The following is a 22780-nucleotide window of genomic DNA, read 5'->3' as shown; positions in this document are numbered from 1 at the left end:
ATTATTACAAGAAAATGGTGCCAAAAGGGGGGATACATTTTAAGCATTTGACAAAAATATACCAATGAACATAAGTGGAAGTAGAAAGTTTATTACTATTTTATCTTCCAACATTTCTCCTGTTTAGAAACAGTTTTTTTTGCAGTTATGGTGTATCGTCATAGGCCGTGATAAGGGCTTTGACCATACATACGTGTCATCTCATCTTAACAGACACCATGCAATTTCTGCAATTGAAATGTTATCAAACAGCTTATAAACCACGCTGATTGAAGACCACATGTCATAGCAGTTTTGATACTCTTTGATTGGTTCCCTGTGTCCTTCCCTCTGCCACATAGAGGCCTTAAAACCTAAAATACTGTACCAATTCCTGTATTCTCACCCCAAATTGACAATTTTAGTTGTAAACTGCTGAAGTGGAATCATAATTATACTAATACTTCAAAGTCTAGTCTGCCATTTAAACATTTCTTACTTGTTTCATGATATCCTCTGACAACTCTGGTTTGTCTCATCTGTCCTATTATTAGAGGAATGGATGTTATTTTCAGTGCTGTAGTTTAACTGTGTATCTTCATGCCATACAGTGATAACTTCTCATTTCTCCACCAGAGTTTGTATTGTTGTATAGGATTCAAACAAGATGGTGGGTGGCTGTTAGTTGTGCAGTAGCTGGTAAAGTAATGTTGTTACCATCCTTCAGTCTTTGCTACTCATATCACCTGCTTTCTCTTGTTCTTTTCACAGTTTAAGTTGCGTGTATATGTAAAGTTAAAGTGTCTTAGATATCTGTCTTGTTTTAGCATAACATTTTGTTGTCTTTAAAAATGGAAGACTGAGAATTCAAATATCAAATTTTGTATAAACATGCTAGAGTCTTTAAGGTGTTTGACTCTTTTAAGAAAGGACGAGAATTATGAGCCTATGGCATGATGTTGACATCATACGAGTGTGCTCCTGAACATGTGATGTCAGGCTTAGTGTAGTCCAGTATAAGTAAAAGATCTCACAGCATTGCAGCCTTGTGGCTCATTAGTGCAGCAAACCACAATTCACGCACCATCATGCTTGAATCATAGTATAGATGAAGCATACAAGATGTACTAAGCAGAAATGAATAAAACATCTCAAGTGATATAATCAGATCTGTATCATATGAGCAAATATTTTGATATACTACTAAGGAAATGTGCTTGATATATAGATTTCACTGATATAAGGGGACAGAAGATGAATTTGCTAATGCAGTTATAACCAGATGTATTATGGATATATTATTATGAAAAATTATGTAATAAAGAAAGTTCCATAAGAAAACTTCTCAAGCAGAATGCAATTTACATTTCTTTTTGTCAACCTTATGAACTTGAATATTTCATATAAGTGACTGTCTATGGTCATGAGAGCCTGGCTGACATTTGACTGATTTTCACTTTTGGCAGCTGGAAGTAAACACTTCTTTTAACTACTGCTTTCTTCTCTTTTGTCATTCATTTTCCAAGGTCCTTTTAATTTTTGGTAAGTCTTTTAATAATTCTGCAACACTAAATTATCAAACATTCAATATGTAAAGAATCACTCCATTTCTGAGTGGTTTAAATTTATTTCAGAAATACGGGCTCCAGCCATGTTGATGTGATGACACCAAGTTATTAATTTAGTACATAAGAAGCTTCTTTAAACTAAATTTCACTTCTCCACAGTTACTAGCTCAGAAGCAATGCTGAGGTACCAGACTTCATACCTTTGCATACATCCCCTTAAGATAAATAATTATTACAGTGTTATTTATCTAAGTGCCCAGTGTCAATTCCAGGGGGACTAAGAATCAAAATTTGTTTGAAATTAGGCTATTCCTTATTGCAGTGATTCAATACAGATTTTGATTTTTATTTTACTGTCTAATAACTATGAAACGAAAAATGACGTCAGTAAAAGCATACTGCTTGTTGGTAGCTAAATTTGCATGGGTCCAATGTAGCCACTATTTTTCTGTATATACATTTCTGTGGGCACTTCCAGATATCACTGTTTACTTGTTAAAGCAGCAGCTTTGTATACAAACATTTTGTTTATGATGACATTTTGACAATCAGTTCTTTATATATACCGGAAAGTAAACTCCATTTATTTTAAACAACTAATGTAGGAGCAGGGGAGAGCTTGCTCATGCTGTAGCATCACATGACTCATTTCCTTGTAAACGATCACATAACTTGTCACATAGTGTTTCTTCTTATCTCTACAGTGAGTTATGATGTGCCCTGTGACTGGTAATCCCTCCAGCTGTGAAAGTATTTGTTTTTATATGTTATAATGAATCTGTATTGATGATATGGCTGGCCAGTGTGTATGGAATGGCAAGGTGTGAATTTGACAGTGGTTTTTCCACGGCCTAGGTGTGTGGTCTTGACAACTTGTGCTGTCTGCGTGAGGCCTGAATATATTTTATTGGACAAAGGGCATATGATGTGTAGTCATCATGAATTTGTAATGTGTGACGTTTTATATCCAGCTCTATGGGGAGATGATTGGCTCCATGAAGTGAAAATAAATGTAAATGTAAATGCAAATCCACTTTCTTCAAGCTAAAAATATGAGTGTTGCAGAAACAATTATGAATTCTGCTAGGCAGGTTACGGCAAGAACGTAAGGAGTGAAAGAACTTAAGATCGCTTAAGACAATGTTGTAGAATATTCAAGATGAAGAGCAAAGTGGTCTGTCATCCGTAGTGACGATCTTGTTCAAAGTATTGGGCAAAAAATGTGTGAAAAACGGTGCTTCACAATTTCAGAACTTTCTTCATTCGTATGTTCTTTTTGTCTATGTCACTAGTATGTGCCATATCCATCAATCATAACTTTTCTTTTCATTAACTGGCGTTTACTGAAGTGTTACTATTCTACATGTTCCGGGCTTTTGACGATCATCATGCTTTATATAAGTTTGACTAGCTCTATATCCTATGGGTGCTAAAGCCCTGTACAGGATTTGTGGAGTTATTTAATAACAATAAACAATAAAATGTGTCATTGTTCGTTAAATCTGTTGCTACTGTCTTGCCATGTAAATTCAAAACAGTGAATATAAATACATATACATACAAATATAAGTTAAAATGTTTTGATGTATTAAAATATTTATCAATAATAATAAAATTTCTTGAAGTAATTATTGCTCTTTAAATCTTGCTAAATTTGTTTTAGCCTACATGTATTTGCATTGGTCACGGATCCCGAATGATTCTTTAGGATCACGTGTATTAATCTGCTATGTACAATAAACAATTTCTTCGTGTTCCTAGTACCAATTTTTGACGTCCGAGTTTGCAGAGCTGCCAAGACTACGAATAAAATGTATCTCCTGTATAGAATCAGTGAATGAATGGAGCAGCGCTAATTGAGGAAACGGCAACGCAACTTGCGGGGAGACTGAGACACTCAACTTCCAGGCAACGGAGCATGCCAGTCTTCTCACAATTGTGTTGCCGCGTGGTTTCCAAGTATCAGCGGATCTCTAACGGGCTTCAGTTATTCATTTGTGATTTGTTTGTTAAGAGGCACGAAAAGTTGACGAAGTTGCTAATTTTGTTTTTGTGCAGTTAATTGAGCAAGAGCCTGGCATATATGACAAACGCCACCCAGATTATGGTAGATGGAACAAAATAGATTTGGCTTAGGAAAAAATTTTCTCATGAGATAAGTCTAGTAGGTCTAGTATGTGTGTATATATATATATGTTATATGTATATATATATGTATATGTTATATCCAAAGCTTAGAATAGGATCAAAATACAGAATATATCTGCTAACATAATGCAAACACCTCAGACAATTGACGGGCAAACACACCCACTTGAGATGATGTAAACAAGTAATCGAACGTAAGTAAGTCTTAGTTTGTGCTTTGTGCCTGCTAATCTGGAAATCAGTTGCCTGCTTTAATTCAGCGACATTTCTCGGCAATCGCGGTTGCGTTGCGGTTGTAGTTTTCTTGGTGTGCCCACGGCCTTGCTTGTACAATGCAAAAGTTTACCAAGTGAATGATAGTGGTCACATTTCGAATACTTCCCCGTTGCGAATTCGCTTTAGTTGAAATACCTTTTTAACTGAATATTGGTAACCATGCGGTAAACCTTTTTGGTGTTGCAGAAAAGAAAGGTCGAAATTATGCAGTCTAAGGTTTTAGGTCGAGTTTGTTCTACGTTGAAAGTGAGTGAAATTGAGTGCTTATTATAATTGTAATGTTGATTGTTTTAATAATGCCCTAGGACTTACAAAGGTGTACTAACTCATGGAGAATGTATTACTATAGTTCATGCATTGGATTAGTACTTAATGCACTCCTTCGAACTTCCATGTGATTTTGAATTATTTGCAGCAAATTAAAACGATTTCAGATGGAAGCGTGAAAAATTCTATTTTGAGTAGGTTTGAGGTTATTTTTCTAAGTGTGTAGATTTTGTTTCTTGTGCCGGTGTATAATAGTAGTTTTAGTTTCGTTTTGCTCGATGTGTTTTCTATGTGGTGTAACCACCACTATACAGAACAAACAAATTGAAGTGGTTCCTTTTCTAGTAACTGAGGACGATTTTAGTTTATTAACAAATTGCGAGGCTAAATATGCTAGAATAGTTTTGATGAGGCCTTAGAAAGTGTTGTGATTTTGCTGATGTGGGGGGAATTTTGAATACCATAGCCCCCATGTAGCACCAGTTCCAAAGATTACCTAAATATTATTAAAAAACTGATACTTTCCATGTGTCAGTTGTTGCAAATTTTTGTATTTTGTAGTGTAAAATATCTTGGTATTATACAAGTTTATTCGGTTTATACGTCTTGGGTCTTTAATACTAATGTAGATCAGGCTGTGGGTATTGTGCATATCTCATAACCTGAACCAATTTTTTTATAGCCAACATGCATGCAACATTGCCAAAGGGTGACACCATCTCTCTCAGCCCTGCAGAGCAGATTATATTCAAGTGGCCAAGAAGCAGATGTTGTAGTCATTGGATCAGGTCCTGGTGGGTATGTTGCTGCTATTAAAGCAGCACAACTTGGAATGAATGTAAGTAGACCTGTAGTTACAGTTATTTGATGAGTGGCATTATCTCATACTTCTGTCTGCTTCTCCATCCAAGGTGGAGACTATATTTCATAGGTTTCAATAGGCACAGAACAGTAATGTGTGACAGGTTTGGTTTTGTGATATGATCAGTAGTCAAGCGAACAAATCCCACACTGTACACTTCATTATATTCAGTATATTGTAATTTTAATGCTGAATGCTCATTGAAGACATATCAGGTAAAACTGCTTGAATGTTCTTGAGAATCACTTGAAGTAAACTGTATTTAAAAAGAAAAGGATGTATGACAGTTGAATGTAATCTTTTTATGGATGTGCCAGGAATGCATGTATAGCAACACATTTTCAGAATATGCTGTAATCTGGTTATGTTTTATTTGTAATGTGTTGGGCCAGGTTTGTCACTTATGCTAGCTGTCTGGATCTCTGCTTCCCAACTAGTTGAGAGGAACATTCATCTCTTTCTGCCTTAGCAGGTCTAAGATGATGGCACTCTATATAACTAAACTATGTTCACTCTAAGCGTTATCCTTGTGTAAATATAGAGATGAATATCCTTCCTCCTGAAGTTGCCATGATTGGCATGTTTTTCGCAGCTTTTGCACATTATGAAACTGTGCCCACTGTCATCTGTATTTTGAGTCAGTACCAGTACATTTTATAACAGTCACTTATCATTGGACACCTTTTCTTACTATAAGGGCATGAAATCCACATTTTATATGATATAATAATGTGTAATTATTATTAATAACGAGGATTTGAAGGAACAGTTAGTCACTGTTAGGAAGTGGATTTATTCCCTCTTAAGTCGGAGTTTGGATCAAATAGGTCACTGGAAGTTTCATCATCTCTGGCATTTACAGCAGGTTAATTCCACTGTGTTAAAAGTAAGACCAACCAATTCCCACATGCTTAGCTTCTCCTGAATGACATGATGAATAGCATCTTGCCATCTCTCAGTGTTGACCTCTTCTAGCTTTGCATCTACCAGCAGGTGAATCTTCCACAGTTTGAAGGTTTTGTTGTGGCATCGACATATCCCTTCAGTTGACTCCACACCAGCTTGATAGGGTTCAAGTTGCAGTGACAAGATGGCAGTTATCCTTCTCATGTTGGTCCACAGTATGAACTCAGTCCTACGATCATAGGTTGTGCTATGTCTTGATGTGTCAGTGAATTTTATTGCTGTGATAAGGGGCATTGGCCATCACACTGCCTGGATATAATTTTGACAGAATTTTCCCCACATCACTCTTGAAGCATGTCACCAGAGAAGTCTGTTGTAACAGTGGTCATGTGTATACAATTGTAGGAACTGGCTAATGAAGTTATTACATTATTGGAAATTTGTACTTCTAGCTGCATTATGAAATACTGCATCTTGAAGCCATACAATGAAATAATCATACACCATAACAATATTACTTTGGCCACTGGCCTATCAGAGCTTTTGATGACCACATGCATTTGTTAACATCAGAATTAAACTTATAATGAACATATTATGACACACAAAATCAGAGTAAAATCAGAGTTCAAAAAATCCATGCAAAACTGACACAATGGTTGTCATCAGCAGGTTGATGTTAAATTAGAAATTGAACTGTAGATTTTGGTGATCATGGCTGGGGAGAGTTGAGCAGGGTTGGCAGGTAATGGATATGTTTTGGGAACATAAATAATAGTACTTGTACTAACTTCCTGCACCTATTGATGTTTCTCACATTTCCCAGTCACAAACTTTGCAGTCCATGATGTAACTAACAGTAATGTAGTCTCCAGACTCACGACACTGCTACCCCTCTAGTAGTGCACTGGGCTGTAGGTGGTATATAGATTAGGATCCATGTAGTAATGTGTTCCAGGTACCCCCGATGTACATAATAATCATGAAGCAAGAGTTGTAAGGCCTTCCGTTCAGTAAAACATGCCTTTACAGAAGTACAGAAACCGTATAAGCTTCATATATGTGAATGTTTCAGACCGTGTGCATTGAAAAGGAAGCTACGCTTGGTGGTACCTGCCTTAATGTTGGTTGCATACCTTCCAAAGCTTTATTAAACAATTCACACTACTATCACATGGCCCATTCTGAAGATTTCAAGAACAGAGGAATTGAAGGTAAACTTGTTGCATCTTAAAAATGTAACCTTAGGATCTAATTTGTGTCATGCTTTAAGTAACTAATTGACTTCCAATTTTAAGTTGCCCAGGTTTCATTGAATCTGGAGAAGTTCATGGGTGCCAAATTAGCAGCTGTAAAAGCCCTGACAGGAGGCATTGTGCATTTGTTTAAGCAGAATAAGGTAAATATCATGTCTTCATATTGCAGGTTATAAATTAATAATTATTTAGTTGTAGTTTATTAATATTGTCAGAAACTCAGACTGTATCATGTTGAATGATTGAATGATAATGAATAATGAACTGGAAGTAATGTGGAAGGAAGCAGTCATGGCCTAATATTAAGGTACTGTTGTATCACTTACCTGGAGGAACTGAGGAAGCCCACAAAAAACATAAGAGAAGTGAAGTGTGTTTTGAATATCATTGGAAGATTTAAGTTTAAATTTAGTGTGTCCAGCCAAAAGTGTCAGTAAAATAAAGTATTATGTGACTGTGGTCACTAAATTCATTCATTCATTTTATTTGGCATTCATAATTGCTACAACAGTAACACTTGAACAAGTCACATCATTAAATACATCATTCCTGAAATCCTTTTGCCCAAAGGCCTAAAGGGTTAGAATTTGTTAACAATAAATAATCACTCTTACCATTGTTAATCATGATGAAAATATTAACACACTATCAAAAAGATAAATAATAAAATTATGTACAATATATAATATATTATAAAAAATATATATATAAAAAATTATATATAATATATTATTAAAAAAGAATGAACCGATTTTATTACGCCATATTTTATTAAAGGAAAGTAATACAAAACTCCAGCCAAGTCAGGGTAGCGGTGGAACACAAACGTGATCTTGTACATATCCCCACAAGAAGAAATCACGCACGGTGAGGTCTGGGGATCTTGCAGGCCAAGCACAAAGAGCAAGGTCTTTGGCCCCCTTCCGACCCATCCATCACAGGGCACTTTTTCATTTAAAAAAGCCCAGACCATCAGGTGCCAATGGGGCGGTGCTCCAGCTTGTTAAAAAATGAAGTCATGCGAATCTGCTTGCAGTGAAGTGAAGAGCCAGTTTTGGAGCATATCGAGATAGGTTTGTCCTGTAACGGTGTTTCCTTCAAAGAAAAAGGGACCATAAACCTTGTCCTGAGATACAGCACAGAAGATGTTCACCTTAGGGGAATCTCTTTCATTCTCAACTGTTTCATGTGGGTGCTCTGTTCCCCAAATACGCACATTGTGACGATTGACTGCCGCTCAAGTGAAAAGTCGCTTCATCACTAAAAATTAAACGTGAAATGAAGGTTTCATCTTCCATCATCTCCAGCATTGAATCGCAAAATTCCATATGCTTCCCTTTGTTGTCATTGGTAAGTGCCTGAACGACCTGCAGTCTGTGTGGTTTCAAATGTAGACGTACTGTTAGAACATGCCAGACAGTGGATTGAGGGATCGCGAGCTCATGGCTAGCTTGATTTGTTGAATTCCGCGGGCTCCTCTCAAACACAGCACGGATTCTCGCCACTTGTTCCTCCAAGACTCGTGGTCCTGGATTTTTTCCTTTACACAGACACCCACTCTCTTGAAACTGTCGAAACCACCGTCGAATGTTCTAGGACAGGGCAGATTAATGCTGAATTACCTTCGAAAAGCATGCTGCACTGTGACAACCGAATTTGTTTTCACAAACACGAGAACTCAGAATGCCTTTTGCTGAGGACTCTCCATTCCAAGGGTAAACGAACAACTGAACGTTCCTGGAAGAACGACGTGACTTCAGTGCCCCTGTGGCAGCCGTTCACAACTTAGATAACTCCTCTTTCAAATGGTCACTGACTCATTTCATGATGATGCTTGAGAACTGAAGCAATGCGTCATGAAATCGGTTCATTCTTTTTGAATAACCCTGTTTAATACTATATTTTACTGACATTTAGGGCCAGCACCCTGTAATTATAATTTCTTCTGGCAAGCAAGTTGGTGTAAACTATGAAGCACAAAGGAAGTGTTTGTTAAAATTTGTGGCACCCTCGTCTTTTCAGTGGAGTTACTATAAGTAGTTACTATAGGATTCTGACGATGGTGTATAACACACTGATATGTTGGGATTTTGGACTTTATCCATCGTCCTGGTTTTTAAGATAACAAATAAAAACACGACGTTTCGGAAACTGGATTGAAACTGATTGAGGCTAGCTCTTTCTAACGGACCCAACTGAATAGGTGTTTTCCTTCACCTGAGGACGGAAACAGATCCAGTTTCCGAAACGTCGTGTTTTTATTTGTTATCTTAAAAACCAGGACGATGGATAAAGTCCAAAATCCCAACATATCAGGGAGTTACTATAGTTCAGAATGACTCGGTACTTTTATCTTCTGTTTCAATGACATTTATTCGGAGGATAGCAAATTACATCACTTCATAGATCATGTGTATGTAACTCAGCATTTAAATGTCTGTGCAATTGTATGTTGCTTTTTTAACAGGTTACACTTATAAAAGGCCATGGAAAGATCACAGGAGCCAACGAAGTTACAGCTTTGAAAGAAGATGGATCAAGTGAGGTGGTTAAAACAAAAAATATCGTAATTGCGACTGGATCAGAAGTTACTCCATTCCCAGGAATAGAGGTGAACGAGAGTGGATATTTTAAGTTCAGCATTTCAGTACTGTTTTCTCTCCCACCTAACCCATAATACAAGCAGTAAAAGTGAGCAAATGTTCATCAGTTTTGTTGCCAGATCCAAATAAAATTGTTTTACCGGTGACACCACTAGGGAATTGTATGTATTTGTCAGGAGCAGTGGGTGTGTCATGTGGGAAATCAGTTTGACCATCTGACCATCGTGCATAATGATCTTTTTTTACTTCTGACATAATAAATTCTGACACTGTAATGCCCAGTAGTTTGATATCTTCTTCCAGCATGACCTTTCATGTTAAATATATCATGGTAACATCATTATGTCTTTATAACTTAACAGAAAGTAATAGTACATTATAAGACAATGCATCAATATATCAGTTATGAAAATAATTTGTTGCACACCTTCTCTGCAGATCTTGCTCAGGATTCTGACAAATTATGAATTTATTTTCAGTGATCGTTTCACTTTCAACCCTTAAAACTGCATTCTTTATCTGTTTTATCGGTTGATTCTAATACATTTTCATATAGAAGAAATAACGTGTTTAATGGCTGGCATTGTGTAAATAACAGTTTGTAAATGCAAGTGCATGTTCGTATGATATGAACTGGCCAAAATATAAACTGACATAGTTCACACTATTTTCAAAAGATGGCAGAGGCTTATGGTTAATTTTGGAAATATATAGAATCCACACAGTAAGACCACAAATACAGAATCATGTAAGTTAGATTTTAAGGTTTCATGGTGAATAAATGTGCTAGAATCCTTTTGGGCAATCAGCCATGTAGTATTAAGTTAAAGACCAATGTTGGAGACAGAGAAGGTCTGTGAAACATTGGTTTTTAACTCAGCATTATGGTACAATAGGCCAGAAGTGGCCACAATACAAGGGACTTAGTCCCACCTCACTAGCATTAAAAAAACTCACCATTAACACAGCTGATCATCTAATAAGATTTTGGCACACAGCATCATGTATACTGTACTGCAGTAAAACTGAGCTCAACTGACAACTAGTAAAGTGATTAAGATAAGGGTAAAGTTATCCCTGAGTTTAGTTAATTAAGCACCATTGAATGAAGATATATGAGGTAGTGGAGGTATAGCTTCACCATGAACTTCAGCACTATATGGAGGTGAGTGGTCCTTCATTCCCCAGCCTCTTAACTCCAGGAAAATAGCCCATGGTACTCATTTTATAGGAGGCTGGGCTCCAGAGGCAGACTGGACACTGGAGACTGTATCTACTGAGCTTTTCCGTCTCCTTGTATTATTATTATCGTTTGTTTACTTGTCTGCATTAACGTGTTTTTCTTCCAGTGTTTGCCTATAATTTGTCTTTGAATTTATGTTGTGATTGTCCATAATGTAATCGCTTGTATCTACACTGTGCTGTGTCTGTAATTAGCCTTGTGGCTGTTGTCTCAGCACATAAATAATAAAGAATTGAATTGAATTATTATTACCTCATAGAAATTATTTCCAAGTTATGAAAGCATTTTACTGTCTCATAGGAGTTGGTGTTGTGGACTAAGGTCACTCGACAAAAGAAGAATTTAATTTGGAATGCCATCTGATTTTCTTCTGTCTGTCTTTCACAGATCGATGAGAAGACTGTAGTGTCATCTACTGGTGCACTTTCCTTGTCAGCTGTACCCAAGAAACTTGTTGTTATTGGGGCCGGTGTTATAGGTCTTGAATTGGTGAGATTGTTTGTGTGCTTTTTCTGTTTATAGTGTAATCATTTCCTCATTCTGTTACCTCATTACTGCCCATGTTGTCCTGTTGCTTTATAATCATCACACATATTAAGAGCATGGTTGAAGATTATCATATGTTGCAGGGCTCAGTGTGGGGCCGTTTGGGAGCAGAAGTTACAGCGGTTGAATTTCTGAATTCTATTGGTGGAATTGGTATTGATGGCGAAGTATCCAAGACTTTCCAGCGAACTCTAGGAAAGCAAGGAATAAAATTTAAGCTTGGCCACAAGGTGACAGGTGCACAGCAAGAAGGGGCTAACATCAGAGTAAGCATAGAAAATGCCAAAGACCCATCAAAGAAAGAGGAGGTGAGAAGACTGGAGTTATACCATTGTTTTAATTCCAGGATGTCTTGCATTGGTTCTGTGGTGTGAATGCTAAAGTGTATGTTTAATTAATGTTTCACTTAGACTGCATCCTCACAGCACCATCCAAGTACCTTAAGATCAAATTCATAAAGTGAAGAGTTAGTATACCTTGAGATTTGTACATTTTATACATGTTTCTGTTTGTGAAGCAGTTGAAGGGTCTAGTCATCATCTAGATCATGTTTGGAATTGTGACTGAATATATTTTGTTCTGTTCCAGTTGGACTGTGATGTGTTGCTGGTATGCGTGGGTCGACGACCATATACTATAAACCTCGGACTTGAAGAACTGGGCATTGAGCGTGATGAAAAAGGTCGCATTCCTGTGAATTCTCGATTCCAAACAGTAATTCCCAAGTATGCATTTTCTTTCCTTTTTGATACACAAATGTAACTAATCAGATATATCGCTTATTAATGTAAGCAACTAAATGAACATGTGCTCTGAATAGTGTCTATCCTCTTCTGTGTAATATCTAGATATGCTGGAAAGAGCTCATCTGGTGCTTGTGTTTTGGGCTTTTTTTTTTTCTTCCTCTTAGTATATTCTGTATGCCTCCTGGGTCTCTCTTAAGGCCATTGTTTGTGTTGCCTTCCCCATGAAACTATATTTGCCTGAATGGAAGACGCATTTTTCTTTACTATCAGAATTATGAAACAGAATGTTGTCTTGAATTTCAGTGTAGAGGATATATGCATGTTAATTATTTTTAAACGTTTTAATGGGTTGATTTTAAGCTGTAGTATATGCTAACATTCACACTGTCTCATGCTGTCAGTACAGCATGAGAAAGGCTGAAATGTGGCACAACTAGCTGTGACAAAATTGTTGAAAAAATCACCAAAAGCAGTAGGAGAGCAGGAGAAGCCATGAGCTACCCTGAGTTTGACTGAAGTGCCAACAGTGCTATGAACCAGAAGTTAACAATTTCCCACAAAAGAGATATCACAGTGACGGTAATTAAGTGGGAATGGTGAAGACAGTGAATTTGAGAAAGGAGAAACAGGCTTAAAAAGTGTAATGTTGTTAATATCTTTCACGTGTTTGTTTATAATAACTGTGAGATGACACAAAATCACTTTGTATATGCAGACATGTTCTATAGTGGGGGATCATTTTAGTTTTGGGGCATCATTCATTTTTGATCCTTCTTTTTCTCTCAGTATTTTCTGGGTTTGTCTGGGACTCCGTTTAGGTCTTCTGCTGGGTGTCTTGAGTGTCATATTTAGCGAGTCTGTAGTATTGATCTTGTTTCTTTCCCCTTAATATATTTAGAATACCCTCTTCTCAGGTTTGTCTGGATCTCACTTCCAAGAGTATCTTCCACTTTCTATCCTATGTCTCTTCTTCCAAGTGTGTTCTGAAAATCCTATTCTCAAATGTGTCTGTTTCTCCCTACGGGCTGTCTTCCTTGTCATATTGTTCCATCCTGTTTGCATGCCACAGACACCTGAGCTTTAAATGATAACACCATGTTCATGTTCTTGCAGTATCTATGCTATTGGAGACTGTATTCATGGACCAATGTTGGCTCACAAAGCAGAAGATGAGGGCATTGTTTGCATGGAAGGTATTGGTGGAGGTCCAGTGCACATTGACTATAATTGTGTCCCATCAGTTATCTACACGCACCCAGAGGTTGCCTGGGTAGGCCGCTCAGAGGAAGATCTGAAAACTGATGTAAGTCTGAAGCCTACCATATGCTATGTTCTCATTCAACAGGTTTCTGGAAACAGGTAAGTCAGCAGGAGTAAGACTGCTAGTGAATGGGACAAAACTGGCTGTTTTAAAGAATATACATGTAAAATTGGAACAAGGAGAATCATATGAATTTGCTTTTTTGGCATACGTGATTCTTGGTTATGGGTATATTGGCCTGTATGTGGTCTCAGCCAGTGTACGTGTGATGGCAACAATAATATGTGACACATTGGTGATGGAGGCACATTTGCTGCCAGTTGCTTTATGTTAACTTTCAACATTTTGAACACAAAACAATACAGCCATAGCGTAGAACAGTTAAATCCAGAAAGCCCATAAGCAATCTGCCAGGTATAAGTTTATGACTTACAGTTGCATAGTGTGTGGGCTCGTGCAGGATAGTGGTAGAACTGGTGGACTTTCCTGTATCTGGAGAGGTGTTGAAGGCTGTAGTATATGGTGTGGTTAAGAGAACCAAATTTACTGATAATGGAATTGAGAAGTTCAGTATTGCTGTCACTAGATAGTGAATTCAGTGTTCAGCTACTTTAGTCCAGATAACATCCTCACCATTTCTTTCCCTAAAATCTAAATACGGCCACCTCTGTGGTCTAGTGCTCACCATTCCTGGGTACAGATCCAGAGGTCCCAGGTCGATTCCTGGTGCTATCAGATTTTCTGAGAAGTAGTGGGTCTGGAGTGGGGTCCACTCAGCCTTGTGAGGATAATTGAGCTACTTGAATGGAAAAGTGGTGGCTCCGGTCTAGAAAACCAAGATTAATGGCCATGGGAATCCATTGTGCTGACAATGCGACACCCTGTGTTCGCTAAAGTTGGCACTAACTTCGCTGACAAGCGGCGCTCGCTTGGTCGATATAGTTCACTTGAGGACTAAAGGCCACAGAGAAAGAAATTTAAATACAGAGTTGTACGAGTATATACATCTGGCTGAACTTGTGAATGAACAGAAGCACTTACAGAGGTGTACAATCCTATGACAGGAAAAGTAAAATTATGCAATCATACTTATGAATGTCTTGAAGCTTTGCTATTTCAGATTACCATATTTTGCCATGTTATATAAAATTAGACCCTGTAGAAGGTCATGAATGAATGAGTATTTCCTGAATGTTGATAATTTATATTAGGTAGAATTAGTATGAATTATATCATTATTGTTCTTCTTGTTTTGTCATATCTGTCAAGATAAACTCCAGGAGGTTGCTGTTCTGTATTTAAATTTGTTTTTGATTTTTAGGGTGTTGAATACAAGGTTGGCAAATTCCCTTTTGCTGCAAACAGCAGAGCCAAGACCAACAATGATACCGATGGATTTGTGAAGGTCCTTGGAGATAAAGTGACTGACAGACTACTGGGTGTACACATCATTGGACCTGTAAGTTAATTTGACAGTAACACCTGTAAAGCTAGACTGCTGCATTTGTATCCCCACTCACATGTGAGAGAGCCAGCTTTTCGGATGGTGCATAAGTTTAATCCTTTTGTGGTCATTGATGCAGTAGTCTGTTATAATGTTGGATAGAACATCTCAGCTGGAAATATCATCTGATCCTGTTTGGAGGCAGTAGGGAATCAGTATAAGACACCTGTATAAGTACAGGAGGAGTCAGTGTAGTGATGGGCTATAGGCTGGAGAGCCGAGGTTCAGTTCCCGGCTGGGAAAAATTTTTTCTGTTCTCCCTAGCTTCCAGAGCAGCTCTGGGGTTTACCCAGCCTCCCATCCAGTGAGTACTGTGAGGGGGGGAGATTTCCCCAGGCAGAGCACTGGCGCATGGAGCTGACCACTCACAACCATCTGGTGCTGGGGTCAAGAATGGTGGAGCTATAACTCCATTCCCCCGTATGTCTGAATGGCATAGTGCTTAATTAATTAAGTACAGAGACAGTTTTACCTTTGCTTGTATTGAAGTACAGATAAAAGCATTAAATGAAGTTTTATCATGTGGAGTAGGCAGTAATATCTTTAAACACAAAGTTTGCACTCATATTTCTTACCTCATTTTTCAGTCGGCTGGTGAGCTGATAGCTGAAGCTGTGTTAGCCATGGAGTATGGTGCTTCGTGTGAAGACATTGCAAGGACCTGCCATGCACATCCAGTAAGCTGATTTATAGGTTTCATTGTTTAAGATTGAGCAGCAGTGTATAAAGCTATATTTTCACCATTTCTTGTGGATTGGTGTGAAACCTCTCACCCTAAGGATAGAACACATATTGAGGGTGTTGGGCCTTCACAATTTCTTAAAAAATATAAGGACCACTTCCAATAACTAGGACCCAGAGCATTGAAACAAAATACGTCATGTGAGAAATTGGTAATTTTTATTAAAGAAAGGACAACTGAAACATCCACATACAAATGATAACCCATCCTTTTCATGCTCAGGGAAAACCCAGTGCAGATATGGGTGAGTGATGTCAGAGTGTGCAAATAATAGAAATTGAAATGGAATACACAAAAAGGAAAAGAAAGTGATAGTTGCACAAAAGGGATAGAAGAACAGAAGCATATGTAGTGGAAATCTTAATGTGAAGGAGAAGAGAAATGACTGTAGGATGGACACTCAAAGTGAACAAGAATGCAGTAAGGGAGGAGGGGAGGAGATAAAGTTAAAAAATGAATTAAGGAAAGGATCAGTCATGCACAAATAATGACTTAGGAAAAGGAAAAAGAATTCTAGGCACAGTGATAACCTGGCACCTGAGGCGCATGCCATAGCTCAGGCAGTTAACTGCTAGCTTCCCACTGAGGTGGCCCATGTTTGAGCCCAGGTCAGGTCATATGGGAATTGTGGTGGACAAAGTGACACTGTGGCAGGTTTTCTCTGAGTACTTCGGTTTCCCCTGCCAGTTCTCATTCCACTGACTGCTCCACATTCATCATCTATAATCTGGGGCTGGTACAGTAGGACCATTAGTGGCCGACGTACTAAGTGGACTCAGTGTCACCTCACCCTAAGAAATTAAAAAAAAAAAAAACTAACACCTGTAGTTTGTATTTGAGGACACTGCTTTGGAAAGTACTTGGCCTAGGAGAGAGGAAGCAACAAGAGGGTTGAAAGGGTTATGTAATGAGCCTTATAGTCTGTACTCTTCTCTGGATGTAATCAGGATGATGAACTCATTAAGGATGGAATGATTGGGACATGTAACATAACTAGGAGCGATGAATAATGCATACAGTATTTCTGTCAGAAGACCTGAAATGAAGAGAGCAGTTGGAAGTCTAGAGTGCAGATGGGGATAGTATTCATTTTGGGCTTCAAGGAAATAGGGTGTGAGGGTGTAGACTTGTACATTGAAATACGATCCAGTGGCAGATTTTTGTAAACATGGAAGTGAACTTTGATGTTCCATAAATTGGTGGAAGATTTGAGATTTTGAATTTGAATGAAATTTTGGTTAAAGAACCTCAAGAAAATGAACTGATTAAGAAATTTAGTTATGTATTGGGAAGATAATTTTAAAAATTTGAAGTAGGTCTTAGAGTAATAAGGTATGAAGAGATGGCCTGGATTAAACTGGATCAGTACTGTACCCAGTTTTATGAAGTTGGTAATAAAACCTCAAGTTCAACATAACTGTAAAATTTTCTAAGAAGATTATAGAGATATGTGTGACATAAGTACTCATTTTTACTTGTGCCACATATATAAAGGTATGTAATAACCCGCAACAACAAAATGTAAAGGTATGTAATGTGTTAGCAGATTTTGGTGTTCTAGTTCCTGTTTCTCTTGGCTTTTTGTATCACTTGAATAAGGTTTTATTGTGTAAGAATAATTTTTCTTTTTTCCTCCCCCAGACGTGTTCAGAAGCATTCAGAGAAGCAAACGTTGCAGCAGCCTTCGGAAAGCCAATTAATTTTTAGGTTGATGTAAAGCAGCTGAGACTTCGATTCACAGCATTTCCCATTGGTTGATTTCACCGCCCCCTCTGTTCAGAGATGTGCTGCTTTTCTTTCATGAAGAGACAGTTTATGGTACTTACATCTCTTGAAGTAGTGGATTTCAATTGGGATGGACTTATGTGGTTATCAGTCACATTTTAGCCTGTACATAAGTTGAAGAAATTTGAACTTCCAGCATGTATTATAGCAGTCGTGGGTTTGTGGTATGTCATAGTAATGAACATGAAGTCTGTATAAATTTTAAACATGGATTATATTCTTGAAATGTAAAAATAATTTAGACCCCACAGAATCACACAAACAACTCATAACAATGTTATATGCTTCATTGAAAATCAGTTATGTGTCCTAACTTTTAGGACTGCGAAGATTCACTTTCATAATGGGCAGCCAAGACTGCCAAGGACTAAAGTACGTGGTTATGAGAAAGAATTTCAGGCTATAAAAAGAGTTATTGTACAGCTTCATACTTTTCCCCTGTCTCTGTAAATAGATAACAGATTTTATGAAAATGCTTGGCTCTTTCTTACCAAACTTGGCATATCTTGTGAGAATTTGTTTTCCACTGTTACCTACAGTTATGTGCTAGGAGAAACTACATCCATATTTAAGGATAATATTGGTGAAATAACAGGGAAGATCACAGAGTAAGGATGTTTGAGAACAGAGTTCTGAGGAGAATATTCAGATATAAGAGGGAAAAGTAACAGAAGAATTGTTGCTGGAGTCTGCCTGTACTGAAGGACAGGCTGCCCTGGAGTAGATACATGTCATATAATTTCAGCAACACACTTAATCAGTGTGTTAACCTTTGAAGCCCAAAGTTGACCTAAACAGTAATTAAAAATTAAGTTCATGTCTCAGAATACAGCATTTCCTTCAAAGCAACTTGTTATCGATCTGTAGAGAAATGTCTGTTTATTCTGAGCATTATATATGATTGCACAGTTCTGAATGTTAAAGCAGTGGGACTGTGCTTTGAAGGCTTAATGCTGTGATAATCAATATGCAGTTTGCATGTAGTCGCCCTTTTCCTTTGGTGCTGCCCTCAAAATAAGAAGTGTAATGTAGGATAAAGCATTTTCAAAGAGAACTTTTGTCTAGCAGCTGGCAATATCCACTTGTCATTTTTTATAAGCTAGTAGCAGGCTGCATCCACCTGCTCACACTGGTTCCTCGCTTGCAGATTTTTTTCCCTGAAGATGGAGGCGGTACATACCTCCGAAACGTCGGTTCACAAAAGATTTACACAGCGCCACATCCAAGAAGACGGTATTTCACTTGGGTTCCAAATTTTGATCCATTAGCTTCTGTTTTTGATTCTTATGGCTTTAAATACAGTAAACCCTCGTTATAATGGACATGGTCGTGACGTATATTGTATATAACGGACAAAATCTGGCTTTGAAAAATTGTGAATTTTTAGAGATGTTGAGGCACTAAGCAGATTTTGTAATCAGAAAACAATTTAAAATAAAAAAGAACTCCAATATAAAATCCTTCATGTAATTACATTGTGTTTCTATGTTTATTGTGTATATTGGCTATGCATAGTATGGTGTACTACATATCCCTTCAGTCAGTTGTAGCAGACATCGATTATAATGGAGATCTTGTCCCCCTCATTAGTCCGTTATAATGAGGGTTTATTGTACTTTTAAAAGTGAACAGTACAATATAACAAGAAGTTCTGATAAGAACTACTCGCCTACTTTCCTTTGATATGACAAAGACTGCATAGAAAACTACACCTGCAACATTTCTTCCATTGTTGCCTGTATTCATTGTCATGGGAAAGTGTTTATCAAGCTGTTCCATGTTAACAATAGGGGGATGCACATAGGGACACATGGATTTATGAAGTACTTCATTGAGATTTACATACCAAGTTTCATAAAAACTGGTTCAGACATTTTGAAAGTTGATGGGGGGGAGATACACAGCAAGGTGATCTCATAAATCTACTTTTATTTTTTCAAAATAAGGAAAGTAGGTTAAAAGTTAATGACTGTCCATTCTTGTCCGTTTCAGTTTTACGGTAGGTTAATCTAAATCCCTAATTCAATCACGTATCACTGCATTTCATGAAGCAGTGACTGCATGCTTTTGTTGGGTAAGGCTCGTGTAAGTTTTTATGGTAAAACTTTTTTTATCTAAAACAAATATATTTTTATTTTTTTAGACTGTTTAGGGGAGAAGTGCTTATGAGAAATGGTGTTTTTGAGGTACTAGAGCAAAGTTGTGGAGATTGCAGGTGCAAAGTTTCAGCATGTGTCTATTGAATTGACTCCCTGACATTGATGGTGCTCGAAATGCCTCAGTACCTGCTTGGAAGATAGAGATTGTTGTTGCTGTAGTAGGATTCTTTTCAGGTGGAATAAAAGCAATAGGACAAGAAAAGATTTTTAGCGGATCTTTGCAAATGGTTAAACCAGAACTCTCCCTACTCCTGGAAGTTCCTGCAAATGAAAAACTTTCATATTTATTGATATTATGGATATACAGACCTTAGTTGGGCCTTGGCCACTTTTTCAGTTTCTTGAGCCAATATATGGTAGGACTTCTTTGTCAGACGATCAGCCCTCAACATCAGTTTATAAAGAGTGAACTACATTGCCAATGAAATGTCTGTAAAATAACAGCTTTTGAGAGGAAACTTAGATCTTGGGAACTGCAACTGCGATAAAACTACACATCTGTCACTTCTGAGGACAGAAAAGGTCCAATGACGCTAAGAAATGTGTAGAAGAAATTCAGCTTCATCAGCAAGACTTCAACTGCTGTTTCCAAGAAATATGGAAGTACAAGAGTGAGGCCACATTCAAGTTACGTGTATTTTCACAATGTCGTATTAAAATTATTGGGCCCAATTTCAGATGGAGGCGGTAGATTTGCAGTGTGATACAGAGACATGTATATGTCAATAAGTTCGACTTGAATTTTTCGAAATCTCTTTGCATTCTGATAGACTTGCAGTGTTTTTCTTTTCCTTGGGGTGGGGTGAGATTGAGTCTAATTGATATGTTGGCCACTGTTTGGCCTATGATGGGGGAAACCCAAGTACTCTAAGAAAACCTTCCCCATTGCCACTTTATTCATCACAAATCCCACATGACCTGACCTAGGCAGCCGTGGCGAGAATCCAGCGACAAACCACCTGCGCTATGTCACAGCCCTTGTAGTGCTTAGTAAGCTTGCGAGGTGAGTGGCAAGCCTTTTTGAAAACGGAACAATTCTTTTAAAGATTAAAGTGGTCAAGAATGAACCTTGAAAGTGACTTGATGATGACAGATCAGGAGGCAGCTTCCAGTCTGCCTCCTCTCACATGCGTACGGCTATTGAGAACTTTTACGCATCGTAGAATTTGATGTTCTCACACCGGTGCTCATGAAGAGTACTGTCTTCTGGGATATGACGCTCTGTAGTCCGTTGAAAGTCAGCCGACGTTTCGTAAGAACATATCACCTCCAACCCCAGGGTCGAAGAATAAGCCAAGCAAGATACCAGCATGGCTCTACTTGCCACCTGTTTTCACCCTGGTATCTGGCGTGGCTTATTTTTTGGCCCTGAAGATGGAGGCAATATCTTTCTACGAAACGTCGGCTGACTTTCAACGGACTACACAACGTTACATCCCAAAGATAGTACTCTTTATTGAGAATTTGGTGGCAAAGCAACTGTGGAAAGATTTTCATTTGAAATTTTTCTGTCATTGAAGGTCCCCATACGGTGTCCTTTGGCTCATAAAGGTTAATAATGGAACTGTAAATACTAAAGAAATATATCTGTATTTTTCATTACGTTTATGCTAATGAATTTTATCGATTTAGAGCTAATGTAAGATTTTGTTGAAAAATTTTTACTTTTATTGTTGTCACAGCAATGTCCCCAACACGTTTTGGAGGTTTTGAAGTTTGTCTTCGAGCAAAAGGGATTGTTTATTACCTGTATGCAGGGATTAATCATTCGGAAAATTAAACTACGAAAAAAAAAAACGAATTCACAAGTTTTACGATGAAATGCCCCAATTATAGAGTCACTTATTCCTTGCACGAAGTTCTCAGTAACTGACAAACAGAAATTCTGAGGAAGGTATAAAATATTCATCATTGAATTTATTTTCAACTATATCCTTGACAATGCGGGCCATGTTGTGAGATCCACCAGACGTCAGGCTGGTTGCCACTGATCTAATAGAGCTTCCGCCTCCGAGAAAGAGAATACTTTGACCCCCGTCCCACCTGTCCTTGTGAGAGGACGCCCTCACTTCCCACAATCAAATTACACACCGTCTGACGTTTATGAATAGCTATAGCAATTTCAGTAACACGGGAGCTAATTCAGGCCATAAGCGAACTTAAACGGTGGAAGGAGACGTTGAGACTTATTTTTAAATCGGAGGTAATTTTAACGAAGAATAATGCGGCGTATTCCAATCAACACGCGCGTTAATTTTCTGCAACGGTCTACCTACGTGTGGCTCCGTACGTGATTTTCATTACGCAAAGACAGATTTACTGTAACAGTCACTGTGGGTGGTGTGTTCATTGGGGGGGGGGAGTCCTCACACCCTCGTTACAGTTTTCCTTTTGATTAGGGTGTGTGTGCCATATGTCTTCTAACACTGGATTAAGTTAGATTCTCCATGTTCTTTTTAATTATTAGTTTTAGTTGCAGTACAGTTCACAGTGTAATTACGTATGCTATTTGATCTGTTTGCCGGTCACGGTAGCCGAGCGGTCTAAGGCATTTACTGTCTTCGCTCACTTGGAAACCGGGATCGTGGGTTCGAATCCCACTCAGGACATGGATGTTCAGTGTTTGTGTACAGGTAGAGGCCTTGCGACGAGCTGATCACCCGCCCAAGGAGTCCTACCGAATGTGTAAGATCTAGAAAAACCGAAGTGAACGGAGAAGTTCATGGAGGTAGGCCTAGGCCCACCGGGGCTGTAGTGCCAAGGAAAAAAAAAATGATCTGTTTACTCGTACAATTATGGCTTAATGTTCTAATTTTGTTTCATATGCGGAAATAATCGTTTGGTCCCACAATATAAGTAGGTACACAGAGTGCTTACAAAGTATTTAGAGCTTCAATTTTGGGATATGAACCGTTGAATGTGATTATTT

General features: G+C 38.0%; 1 protein-coding gene across 1 annotated transcript; it reads left to right on the top strand.

Annotated features, from left to right (window-relative positions):
• The first annotated feature begins 4053 nt into the window (after nucleotides 1-4053).
• Nucleotides 4054-20048, top strand: LOC111870532 (dihydrolipoyl dehydrogenase, mitochondrial). The gene is made up of 12 exons (XM_023862893.1): nucleotides 4054-4217; nucleotides 4921-5076; nucleotides 7082-7220; nucleotides 7305-7405; nucleotides 9730-9873; nucleotides 11496-11597; nucleotides 11738-11962; nucleotides 12243-12379; nucleotides 13514-13703; nucleotides 14983-15120; nucleotides 15753-15842; nucleotides 17549-20048. Exons 1-12 carry the CDS (start codon nucleotides 4176-4178, stop codon nucleotides 17612-17614), a joined length of 1530 nt encoding a protein of 509 aa, XP_023718661.1. The 5' UTR covers nucleotides 4054-4175; the 3' UTR covers nucleotides 17615-20048.
• The last annotated feature ends 2732 nt before the right edge of the window (nucleotides 20049-22780 follow it).

Source organism: Cryptotermes secundus, unplaced genomic scaffold (assembly GCF_002891405.2).
Source record: "Cryptotermes secundus unplaced genomic scaffold, Csec_1.0 scaffold117, whole genome shotgun sequence".
Lineage (NCBI taxonomy): Eukaryota > Metazoa > Arthropoda > Insecta > Blattodea > Kalotermitidae > Cryptotermes > Cryptotermes secundus.
Note: the sequence above shows the minus strand (reverse complement) of the source record. Positions and strands in the feature narration are given on the sequence as shown.

Bases quoted from the DNA above. Each gene is read 5' to 3' on its own strand.
- LOC111870532 (XM_023862893.1), top strand. From the start codon at position 4,176: ATGCAGTCTAAGGTTTTAGGTCGAGTTTGTTCTACGTTGAAA. The intron at 4,218-4,920 runs GTGAGTGAAATT...ATTTTTTTATAG, and splicing joins GAGTTTGTTCTACGTTGAAA to CCAACATGCATGCAACATTG. The intron at 15,121-15,752 runs GTAAGTTAATTT...CTCATTTTTCAG, and splicing joins GTGTACACATCATTGGACCT to TCGGCTGGTGAGCTGATAGC.